The sequence below is a fragment of the Somniosus microcephalus genome, chromosome 4 (genome assembly GCF_052327205.1).
Source record: "Somniosus microcephalus isolate GS21.2 chromosome 4, FLI_Smic_1.0, whole genome shotgun sequence".
Classification (NCBI taxonomy): Eukaryota; Metazoa; Chordata; class Chondrichthyes; order Squaliformes; family Somniosidae; genus Somniosus; species Somniosus microcephalus.
This window is the reverse complement of record NC_140990.1, coordinates 233,288,537-233,300,795: the sequence shown is the minus strand read 5'-3', so window position 1 is coordinate 233,300,795 and position 12,259 is coordinate 233,288,537. Positions and strand designations below refer to the sequence as shown.

The 12,259-nt window shown below is 46.7% G+C and overlaps 2 protein-coding genes across 2 annotated transcripts in view; both read left to right on the top strand.

The window, feature by feature from the left end:
- zc3h15 (zinc finger CCCH-type containing 15) overlaps window positions 1-12,009 on the top strand; it is a 54,024-nt gene extending 42,015 nt beyond the window's left edge. Inside the window, exons 7-10 of the mRNA XM_085985923.1 lie at window positions 496-642; window positions 744-842; window positions 922-1,075; window positions 11,098-12,009. Of these exons, the coding sequence (XP_085842049.1) occupies window positions 496-642; window positions 744-842; window positions 922-1,075; window positions 11,098-11,273 (576 nt within the window). The 3' untranslated portion in view covers window positions 11,274-12,009. The remainder of the gene's footprint in view (window positions 1-495; window positions 643-743; window positions 843-921; window positions 1,076-11,097) is intronic.
- On the top strand, window positions 1,088-11,091 carry LOC147120270 (uncharacterized). The gene is made up of 2 exons (XM_085985924.1): window positions 1,088-4,354; window positions 6,687-11,091. Exons 1-2 carry the CDS (start codon window positions 3,302-3,304, stop codon window positions 6,768-6,770), a joined length of 1,137 nt encoding a protein of 378 aa, XP_085842050.1. The 5' UTR covers window positions 1,088-3,301; the 3' UTR covers window positions 6,771-11,091.
- Window positions 12,010-12,259: the final 250 nt, after the last annotated feature.

Genomic DNA, 12,259 nt, shown 5'->3' with positions numbered 1-12,259 from the left:
ATGAACAAAAAACACTTTTGATCTATTTTTTTTTAAAGATTCTGTTAAGATTTCAATTTGTGGTGGGACACTTAAATATATAAGATGTAGGAAGATGATCCTGTTCTTATTGAATCAAACTGAATAGGTTGTTCTTGGCTTAATCAAACTTACCATTGTAACTTAAAATACCAAGACAAAATACAAATCCTACAATTTATATACAGTTTAAGCTGTGTGAACTTATTTATGTTCAAAGCAGTATTTGCAATGCACATTCTAACCACATGGTGACACTAGATATTAAAAAATCTACTGGCTGTATATGCTGAACTGCAATGTGTTTTTTACAACTCCATAGAATAGCTTCAATTATATATTGGAGTTTTGTACAGTTTAATGGTTTGAATTATCTTGAATTAACTACATGACGAGTCCAGGGCATTTGTTACAGAATTAATATAACTTTTGAACGCACAAAGGTAAATTATTGTAGTTTTGTCTTTAAATTTTAAGAGAGCAGCCTTGGGACCAGAAGTAACCAGAATTACCCTAGAAACCTTCTTGGAATGGAAGAAATGGAAGAGGCATGAGAAAATTGAAAAAGCTCTACAAGACCTAGAAAAGAGAAAAGCAGATTTCAACGCTGGCAAAGCTTTTGGAGTATGTAGATTCGCTCTTTTTATCACTTACTGAAATGGTGCTTTTTTTTTAATACTTTTCAAAAATGCTTGAGATCATTAAATTATTTTTTTCATAACTAGGTGAGTGGCCGTGAAGTCTTTGAATTCAGACCTGAATTGATTTGTGCTGATGACGAAGAAGCAGATGAGACACAGTACCCTCATGAACAAGATGAAGAGGTAACTCCAGCTACACTGAATGCCGGCTGCTGCTGCTTTCCTATCATTTTGAGTTTTTGACTGACTCTCTTCTTTCTAGATTGAAGAAACAATGCAGATCAGTGATATTGACATTTCCCGGTTTGTGCCAAGAGAGATAGATAATACTGGCATTACTGTTTCTACTGGATTGGACCGGATGGGAGCAACACATTCTGCAAGTTTACCCAAAGAAATACCCAGTGATACAGATGGTGAGTGGAGTTCAATAGTACTTTTGATAGAATACTATAAGTGGCTTACTTAGAGAGAACACGCAACAGGGGAGTACTGCTAAATCTGTAGTCCAGTGGCAGAATCATAGACCCACGAAAAAACTGGGTTTATGATTTCAGAGCTGGATTCAGTAGTGTGCACTCAAGTCAGTTTACAACAATTAGTACTTGCATTTACATACAGTTCCCACCACTTAAAACATCTACATTTAAAACGAGCAGTCGCTTATATCGGCCAAAAAGCGATAACCATTGCACATTTGTGTTGCCGGTTATAACATCTTAAGTGTTCAGTTTATTTCTGACAGAAACAGCTGTGCTTACTCACTAATTACATTTCATTCTACTTGGTGTTTCTGAAATTCAGATACTAAAGAAGTTGAATTACTGTGTTTTCAAGGCATGGTGGTTTTGCCATTTTCCTGCATTCAAATGTTTAGGTTTTGCCATATATTAAACCTCCCTTTAGCATTACATAGTACAGTGTGTTATTAATAGCTAAATAACTGCCTTGTTTTTGTCTGGGTTCGAGACAATTAAATTGTAAATAAGCATAAATAAATAAAGTTTATGTTTTTAAAAATAAAATTAAATTGTGATAACATATTTGAAAGTAACAGCACTTGTCAAGATTCTGTTTTCTGTTTACATTGCGAAGCAGTGCAAGTTATGCAGATAAATGTAAACCGATGAAAAGTAACCCAGAAATTAGCCAGGAGGTTCTGTGTATTGGAGTTTAGATTAAATTATGCAAGAGATCAGGCACCACAGGTCTGCACGACCAAATTTGCTTTGTGGATTATTTCAAACAACAGATTTTAAATCTGAAAAGCTGGTGAAGATAGTGACGATAGCACGGTCCCGTGCTGTGTTGCCTGCCACCTCCGGGACCTCAGTTGTCAGGTTACACACAGCCATCGCATATAGCAGGCATATTGCGTTCACGCCAACGAGCCCGCAATAAGCAATTGACACTGTACCACCTTTAACGTAGAAAACATGCAAAGTTGTTTTCATGGGGGTAGAGGGTGGGGAGGAGGAGAGAAGAAAAAGATAAAAGATTGGCCTACAAGGCATAAAGAGCGCAAGAAGAGGTAACCGGAAAATAGGTTTAAAGAGGTTTTTAAAGGTAGAGAGAGCATTTTAGAGGTTGAAAGGAGTTCGAGAATTGCCAAAAAGACTAAAGGTAATGCCACGACTAGTGAGGAAGGGAAGACAGGTTGCAGAAAATGGTGGACTCTCAGGAGGGAATATGCAGCTTGTAGGAGTGTTCAGCAATAGAATAAGGCAAGGCCATGGACAAATTTAAAGACAAGGGCAAGGATTTTAAATGTGTGTGGCAAGGGTTGGAGAGTCAATGCAGTTCAGCGAAGATGGGAGTAATAGGCGAGCAGGACAGAGCACAGGCTGCAAAGTTTTGGATTAGTTGGAGTTTATGATGGGTGCAAGAGGTCAGCCAGGAGAACATTTGAGAAATAGTTTAGAGGTGAAAAAAGTGAGAGTAAGAATTTCAGCAGCAATAAGCTGAGGTAGATGCAGCAGTGGGCAATGTTGAGGTTGAGTTAAGCAAGGTTGGTGATGGATAAGAAAGTAGGTGTGAAGCTCGGCTGTCAGTCTTCCGAATGTTCAGTTGAAGTAAATGTTAACTTGTTCATGCATTGATGTCGGACAGGCAATCTGACAGCACAGGTTGTCATAGGGAAGAAAGAAATGGTGGAGAGGTGGAGCTTAGCTGTCTTTTGCCAGTGGATGAGAGTCACCAAGAGGCAGTTTGTAGATGAGGAAGAGAAGAGAGCCAAGGAATCATCCTTGGACTTCAGAGGTGATTGTGCAGGCGCTGGGAGAGAAGCCATTGCTGTAGATGTGCTAACTGCATTCAGACCAGGTGGCGTGGAACATGGAGCTGATGGAGAGGAGCTGCCACAGTCAATTGTATCAAACACTGCAGAGAGTTCAGTATAGTCAGTCATTGTGGTAAACCACTGTTTGTATTCCACTGTGTACATGCCTGGACATGCCTCGGCTGACTCCTCCCACAAGTCCTAGTATAAAGGTGACTGCTTCCCCAGCCCCTTTGTATTCTGGACCGGTCGACCACTCGAGGCAGACCTTCATTCTTTTGTTAATAAAAGCCTTTAGTTACTCTTAACTCTGTCTTTTATGAGTAATTGATAGCGCATCAATTTTATTAACAAAATTTTTATAATGGAGAAGATCCTCACACCAGCATGCCTGGACTTAGATCATCGGGAGGCGGACTCATCCACCAAGTTTACTCACTGGCTTAAGTGTTTCGAAAAATTCCTGACCGCCTCCGCAGCAATCAAATCGGACGAGGACAAACTGGATGTCCTGACCTCCAAAGTGAACCACCAAGACGCGACCTCGTACGCGGACGCTATCAAGCTCCTCAAGGACCAGTACACGCGCCCAGTGAACGAAGTGTACGCCAGGCACCTTCTGGGGAGTCGTAAACAACAACCTGGGGAATCGACCGTGGAATACCTTCAAGCACTGTCTGTGCTTGGCCGGGCCTGTGGTTGTAAGGATGTAAAGGCCGCCGTGTACACAGAGGAACTTATCCGGGACGCTTTTGTAGCGGGCCACAGATCCAATTACACCCGACAGCGACTGTTGGAGCAGAGTGACCTCGACCTCAACAAGGCCTCTGAACTCGCACTATCGTTGGATGCAGCCTACCGGGGCATGGATGCCTACTCCTCTGCACCGTGGACGCCGCGGGGAATGACAGCCTGGGACACGGTAGGACCGCCTCATAGCGCCGTGCCACCCCAGCCACACCCCAGCAATGGCCCAACTACCGCAGCAGTGTCCCAAGGCCAGACAGCAGTGCCCCAAGGCCAGAAATGCTACTTCTGTGGCCAGGCAAAACACCCCAGAGCGCGCTGCCCGGCGAAAAACGCGATCTGCTTGGGCTGCGGGAAGGAGGGACACTACGCTAACGTCTGCAGGGCCAAAGCCACCCCGAACCCTAGCAGCGCCGCGTGTGGGCCATGCGGGCCGCCATCTTGGGCCTCCCCGGCCATGTGCGAACCACCGGTACAGCAGCCATTTTGGACGCCTCCAGCCACATGGGGATCATGGACGCCGCCATCTTGGACGACAGCCGGAACGCAGCAGGCCCCCAACACCGCCTCATCTGATACCCGCAGCGACACACCGACCCCTACGCTGGCATCCGTTACACTGGACCAAGCGAGACCGCACCAGCTGGCCAGTTCCACAATGGACATTAAGGTAAATGGCCACGATACAATCTGCCTTTTTGACTCTGGGAGCACGGAGAGCTTCATCCACCCCGACACGGTGCGGCGTTGCTCTCTCCCAGTCCTGCCTGCGCACCAGCGGATTTCTATGGCCTCCGAGTCCCAGTCGGCGGACATCGGCGGCTACTGCGTAGTGACACTCGTAGTAGACGGGACCGTGTACGATCATTTTAAACTTCTGGTCCTGCCCGACCTCTGCGCTACCGTCCTGCTGGGGTTAGATTTTCAATGCCACCTTAAAGTGTTACGATGGCGTACGGTGGACCCCTACCCCCACTCACAGTCCGCAGCCAGCAGCTCCCAAATTGCCCGCCGCGCACCAGGTGCAACCTCTCCACACTCAGAGTCACCCCCCCCCCCCACTGTTTGCTAACCTCACCCCCGACTGTAAGCCCATCGCCACAAAGAGCAGGCGATACAGTGCCGGGGACAGGGTTTTCATTAAAACCGAAGTGGAGCGGCTCCTGAAGGAAGGGATTATATTGAGGGCAGCACCAGCCCCTGGCGAGCCCAGGTTGTGGTCGTTAAGACCGGCGAGAAGCAGCGCCTGGTCATCGACTACAGCCAGACAATAAATCGCTACATCCTGCTGGACGCCTACCCACTCCCCCGCATAGCTGATATGGTCAACCAGATCGCGCAGTACCGCGTCTTCTCGACCATTGACCTGAAATCAGCGTACCACCAGCTCCCTATCCGCCCTGAGGACCGCCAGTATACTGCCTTTGAGGCAAACGGCCGCCTCTATCACTTCCTTAGGGTTCCCTTTGGCATCACCAACGGGGTCTCCGTCTTCCAAAGGGAGATGGACCGGATGGTAGATCAAAATGCGTTGCAGGCCACTTTCCCATATCTGGACAATGTGACCATCTGCGGCCGTGACTTGCAGGACCATGACGCAAACCTCGAAAAATTCCTCCGCACCGCCCAACTCCTGAACCTGACATATAACAAGGAGAAGTGCATATTCCGCACAAACCGCCTCGCCATCCTTGGCTGTGTTGTGGAACACGGAGTCATCGGCCCCGACCCCGACCGGATGCGTCCCCTTATGGAACTCCCACTGCCTCAAGGCCCTGAAGAGGTGCCTAGGGTTTTTCTCCTATTATGCCCAGTGGGTCCCCTACTATGCGGACAAGGCCCATCCGCTGATCAAGTCCACCTCTTTTCCCTTGACGGCAGAGGCCCGCTTAGCCTTCCACCGTATCAAGGAAGACATTGCCAAAGCCACCATGCACGCAGTGGACGAATCCATCCCCTTCCAGGTGGAAAGCGACGCGTCCGACTTTGCCCTGGCCGCTACCCTAAATCAGGCGGGGAGACCCGTGGCCTTCTTTTCACGAACCCTCCAAGGCCCGGAGACCAGACACTCCGCTGTTGAGAAGGAGGCCCAGGCGATTGTGGAGGCTGTGCGTCATTGGAGGCACTACCTGGCCGGAAAACGATTTACCGTGCTCACTGACCAACGTTCAGTTGCTTTCATGTTTAACAACAAGCAGAGGGGCAAAATCAAAAATGACAAGATCTTGAGGTGGAGAATCGAACTTTCCACCTACAATTACGAGATCTTGTACCGGCCCGGGAAGCTCAATGAACCCCCGGATGCTCTATCGCGTGGCACCTGCGCCAGCGCGCAGATCGATAGACTGCGGGCCCTCCACAATGACCTCTGCCACCCGGGGGTCACCAGGTTCTTCCACTTCATCAATGCTCGCAACCTGCCTTACTCTATTGAGGAGGTCAGGACCATGACCAGGAACTGCCAAGTCTGCGCTGAGTGCAAACCGCACTTTTATAGACCAGACAGGGCCCACCTGATAAAAGCCACTCGCCCTTTCGAGCGCCTGAGCGTTGATTTTAAAGGGCCTCTCCCCTCCTCCGACCGCAATGTGTACTTGCTCAATATTATTGATGAGTACTCCCGTTTCCCGTTCGCCATCCCCTGCCCGGACATGACCAGTGCCACGGTCATTAAATGTCTGAACAACCTCTTCACCCTGTTCGGTTTCCCCAGCTATATCCATAGCGACCAGGGCTCATCGTTTGAGTGACGAACTCCGTCAGTACCTGCTAACTAGGGATATTGCCACAAGCAGGACCACCAGTTACAACCCCCGGGGGAACGGACAGGTGGAAAGAGAAAATGCGACAGTTTGGAAGGCCGCCCTGCTAGCCTTAAAGTCTAGGGGCCTTCCAACCTCCCGCTGGCAGGATGTGCTCCCTGATGCGCTCCACTCTATTCGGTCACTGCTCTGCACTGCCACTAACGCCACCCCTCATGAGAAAATGTTTGTCTTCCCAAGGAAGTCCACATCGGGGACATCGCTACCGCCATGGCTGACGTCCCCAGGGCCGGTCCTACTGAGAAGGCACGTGAGGACCCATAAAATGGACCCCCTGGTCGAGAGGGTCGACCTCCTCCACGCCAACCCCCAGTATGCTTACGTTGCATACCCGGACGGGCGGGAGGACACAGTCTCCATAAGAGACCTTGCACCCTCGGGGGCCGCAGTAACCCACTACTCACTACCACCCCCCCCCCCCCCCCCCACGATCCGATATCCAGCCCCGGCAGACGGCAGGCCTGGGCCCAGCGACCCGCTCGACATCCACGAGGACGACACGCCTGTGCCACAGCCTACGCGGGACTCGACGCCGGAAGCTCCACTACCCCTGCCGTCGCCACGCCGATCACAGCGGCAGACAAGACCGCCGGAGAGACTCCAATACACTAACTTTTAATACACTACACCCCACCGGACTCAATTTTAAACAAGGGGTGAATGTGGTAAACCACTGTTTGTATTCCACTGTGTACATGCCTGGACATGCCTCGGCTGACTCCTCCCACAAGTCCTAGTATAAAGGTGACTGCTCCCCAGCCCCTTTGTATTCTGGACCGGTCGACCACTCGAGGCAGACCTTCATTCTTTTGTTAATAAAAGCCTTTAGTTACTCTTAACTCTCAGTCTTTTATGAGTAATTGATAGCGCATCAGTCATTTATTGGTCTTGGCCACCAATGCAAGTCTAATGGAATCTAACTAAAATAGCAGAAAGCGCACTTAACAAAGAACTTTGCCTACTGATCTTTAAAGTAATCTGGGCTGCATCACTGAATTTTCCACTTGCCACATCAGCACCTCTGATATTTTGTAAACTCAGCTAAGTTAAGTTTTGTGGTTTTACAGTTTAATAAATGTGTCTTCATTTAAAAGACTGGTAACATAAACGACTAAATAAATTATATGGTCCAATGAAAAAAAAAACTGCCAAATTACTGGCTGAATTGTGGGCTGTTTGGTGCTATACCAACTTGAAATTGGGGTATCTGCCAAAACTCACTTCAGTTTTTCCCTGAGTCAGCTTTAAGGGCTCCTGCAATCTATCTGTTTATTGGATACATAGCCAGGTCCCAAATGTGTGAGGACAGTATTTTAACCCACTGCTACACAAACCACCTTTCCCCACCTGCAGTTTGTCACCTGAAGCAGTTAGTACGTTATTGCACATCATAGCTCCCTGTAATCTTTTTAAAATTTGTTTATGGGATGTGGGCGTCACTGGCAAGGCCAGCATTTATTGCCCATCCCCAGTTGCCCTTGAGAAGGTGGTGGTGAGCTGCCTTCTAGAACCGCTGCAGTCTGTGTGGTGAAGGTACTCCCACAGTGCTGTTCGGTCGGGAGTTCAAGGATTTTGACCCAGCGACAATGAAGGATCGGCGATATACTTCTAAGTCAGGATGCTGTGGAACTTGGAGGTGATGGTGTTCCCATGAGCTTGTTGCCCTTGCCCTTGTCCTTCTAGGTGGAAGAGTCTTGGGTTTGGGAGGTGCTGCCGAAGAAGCCTTAGCGAGTTGCTGCAGTGCATCTTGTAGATGGTACACACTGCAGCCATGGTACGCCGATGGTGGAGGGAGAGAATTTTTGTGGTGGTGGATGGGGTGCCAATCAAACGGGCTGCTTTGTCCTGGATGGTGCCAAGCTTCTTGAGTGTTGTTGGAGCTGCACTCATCCAGGCAACTGGAGAGTATTCCATCACACTCCTTACTTGTGCCTTGTAGATGGTAGAAAGGCTTTGGGGAGTCAGGAGGTGAGACACTCGCCGCAGAATACCTAGCCTCTGACCTGCTCTTGTAGCCACAGTATTTATGTGGCTGGTCCAGTTAAGTTTCTTGTCAGTGGTGACCCCCAGGATGTTGATGGTGGGGGATTTGGCTATGGTAATGCTGTTGAATGTCAAGGGCAGGTGGTTAGACTCTCGCTTGTTGGAGATGGTCATTGCCTGGCACTTGTGTGGCGCGAATATTACCTGCCACTTATCAGCCCAAGCCTGAACATCGTCCACTGCTTCATTATCTGAGGAGTTGTGAATGGCACTGAACACTGCAGTCATTAGCGAACATCCCCATTTCTGGCCTTATGTTGGAGGGAAGATCATTGATGAAGCAGCTGAAGATGGTTGGGCCTAGGACACTGCCCTGAGGAACTCCTGCAGCGATGTCCTGGGGCTGTGATGATTGACCTTCAATCACCACAACCATCTTCCTTTGTGCTAGGTATGACTCCAGCCAGTGGAGAGTTCACCCCCACCCACCCCTTCCCCCCCGATTCCCATTGACTTCAGTTTTACTAGGGCTCCTTGATGCCACACTGTCAAATGCTGCCTTGATGTCAAGGGCAGTCACTCTCACCTCACCTCTAGAATTCAGCTCTTTTGTCCATGTTTGGACCAAGGCTGTAATGAGGTCGGGAGCCGAGTGGTCTTGGCGGAACCCAAACTGGACATTGAGTAAGTGCTGCTTGATAGCACTGTCGATGACACCTTCCATCACTTTGCTGATGATTGAGAGTAAACTGATGGGGCGGTAATTGGCCGGAATGGAGTTGTCCTGCTTTTTGTGGACAGGACATACCTGGGCAGTTTTCCACATTGTCGGATAGATGCCAGTGTTGTAGCTGTACTGTAACAGCTTGGCTAGAGGTGCGGCTAGTTCTGGAGCACAAGTCTTCAGCACGATAGCCGGGATGTTGTCAGGGCCCATAGCCTTTGCTGTATCCAGTGCGCTGAGCTGTTTCTTGATGTCACGTGGAGTGAATCGAATTGGCTGAAGACTGGCTACTGTGATGGTGGGGACCTCAGGAGGAGGCCAATATGGATCATCCATTTGGCACTTCTGACTGAAGATAGTTGCAAACGCTTCAGCCTTGTCTTTTGCACTCAGGTGCTGGGCTCCACCATCATTGAGGATGGGGATATTCATGGTCGGTAGTGGTGCTACCAAGCCGCTCTTGGTGATGGACATTGAAGTCCCCCACCCAGAGGACATTCTGTGCCCTTGCTACTCTCAGTGCTTCTTCCAAGTGGTGTTCAACATGGAGGAGTACTGATTCATCAGCTGAGGAAGGGCGGTAGGTGGTAATCAGGAGGTTTCCTTGCCCATGCTTGACCTGAAGCCATGAGACTTCATGGGGTCCAGAGTCAATGTTGAGAACTCCCAGGGCCACTCCCTCCCGACTGTATACCACTGTGCTGCCACCCCTGGTGGGTCTGTCCTGCTGGTGGGACAGGACATACTCAGGGATGGTGATGGAGGATTTTGGGACATTGGCTGAAAGGTATGATTCTGTGAGTATGACTGTCAGGCTGTTGCTTGACTAGTCTGTGGGACAGCTCTCCTAATTTTGGCACAAGTCCCCAGATGTTGGTGAGGAGAACTTTGCAGGGTAGACTGGGCTGGGCGTGCCATGTCCATAGCTGATGCCGGGTGGTCCGTCCGGTTTGATTCTTCTTATTTTGTTTTGTAGCGGTTTGTTACCCTGAGTGGCTTGCTAGGCCATTTCAGGGGGCAGTTAAGAGTCAACATATAGGCCAGACCAGGTAAGGACGGCAGATTTCCTTCCCTAAAGGACATTCGTGAACCAGATGGGTTTTTACGACAATCCGATAGTTTTATGGTCACCATAACTGATGCTAGCTTTTTGTTCCAGATTTATTTAATTAACTGAATTTAAATTCCCCAGCTGCCGTGGTGGGATATGATCTCACATCTCTGGATTATTAGTCCAGGCCTCTGGATTACTAGCCCAGTGATATTACCACTACGTTACCGTTCCAATATAATTGCAGTGGTGGTCATGTTTAAATAGAGGAATAGGAAGAAAATGAATGCTGGGTTCAGTATTCTTGCTTTGAAACAATTGGGCTAGCTGGATTGGATTGAATTAACTTAATATTTCTTTAATATATTTTTAGCAGATACTTTTTTCTATTTTGGAAGCAATTCCTTTATTGAACATTCAAACAATTTTATGTTTTATTAACAATCAACACTGGAAATGTCTGAAATCATGAGATATGGTGCATTTCTGCAAATCAAATGGTTATTAAATTGAATTAGCATTAATAGAAAATAAGGAAATAGAATTTCACTGCAAATGTCCAGTTGCTTGGCTATATCAAAGTACTATACTGTACTAGTGTACATACTGTTAGGTTTTTTTAAGATGTTTTGGCCTGGTTAACTCATTTTCTAAATGTTTGGATAATTATTAAATTGTCTATCTTCGTGGAGGTGCCCAGAAGATTGTCTGTTAGCTTTGACCTTCCAGTTCTAATGATTTCTTGATTTTATTGCACATCCAAATGTTCACTAAACTAATCTTTTCACTAAAGATACACTTGTAGATTGTATAAATTGTTTCCTGTGTTACAGAAAATAAATTAGATGAGGCCTCGGGAGGAGTTGATAATGAAAATGAAGGTGGTAAACTGGATGGAGAATTAGAAGATGGCCATATTAATGGTGTCCCTGTAGATGAAAATCTCTTTACTGGAGAAGATCTTGATGAGCTAGAAGAAGAGTTAGAAGACTTGGATCTGGAAGATTAAGGAACTGGGAAAGCAAAGCATGTTTAATACAAACTTGGAGATGCAAATTCAAAAGACTTCATATTAAATAAACATTTGACTGATTTCTTTAATGTTTGACCCCATAGACCTCTCCTGTGCTGCTTTTGAAATATGCAGAAATATGGTATACATTGACCCTTGCCATGGTCATCTCGTAAACCAATAGTTGCGATCTACCTTTCAAAATTGTCTAAAATGTATGAGTAAGCAAGTATTCACTAGCATTGCCGACTGTAATAGTAAAAGCCAATATTAAAAGACTTATTTACTCTGCTGAGCTGCAAACATCTTAAATGGCTCAAATGTAAATGTTCCTTTTGAAGAACAATAACAATGTCACCTTCAAGAAATTATGCTTGAACTCATTATTTTGGACAAGAAAGCTGTAGAGCCATCAGAACATAGGATATAAAACTGCATACTTAAAGGAGAGTGAAACAAAGTTAACCATTTTGAGTAAATTATTCTAAAGATCATTTCTATATGGAATACTGTGTTGATTTGGGGTATTGTAATGCCTAATGCCACATTAAGCAGTGCATCAAGCACCACTGCTGAACCCCTAGTTTATAAATTCATCAAGATGAAGAATATGAATTGGCAGTGTTAAGTATTGAACTGCTTGAAATGAGTGATGCAGATGTCCAATATTTTAAATTTTCCTTACCATTCATGTCTGTGCAGGTTGTAAATAAAGTGTATTTGAAAAAAAAAATTTGCTTGCTTTGTATAAATCAATAGCTTTGCTTTAGTGTTTTTTTACAAAAAAGTAGAAAAGCTTGCGTTGAGCTCTAAATCTAAAATGGTTGCATTCCGCGATGTATTGAATGCACTATTGTGGTTTAAACATAGTTGGCAGTATGTCAAAAATGGAGCTTCTGGCAATTGTCAATATAAACAATGCATCTTTTATTGTCAAACTCGGCAACAAAATATGGTTCACTGGTTCTTTGAACCTTTTTTGT

What these genes read in the sequence shown, in the direction of transcription:
- LOC147120270 (XM_085985924.1), top strand. Translation starts at nt 3,302, where the DNA reads ATGGAGAAGATCCTCACACCAGCATGCCTGGACTTAGATCATCGGGAG. An exon ending in GTTCCACAATGGACATTAAG is followed by an intron (nt 4,355 to 6,686) that starts GTAAATGGCCAC and finishes TGTCTTCCCAAG; the next exon opens with GAAGTCCACATCGGGGACAT.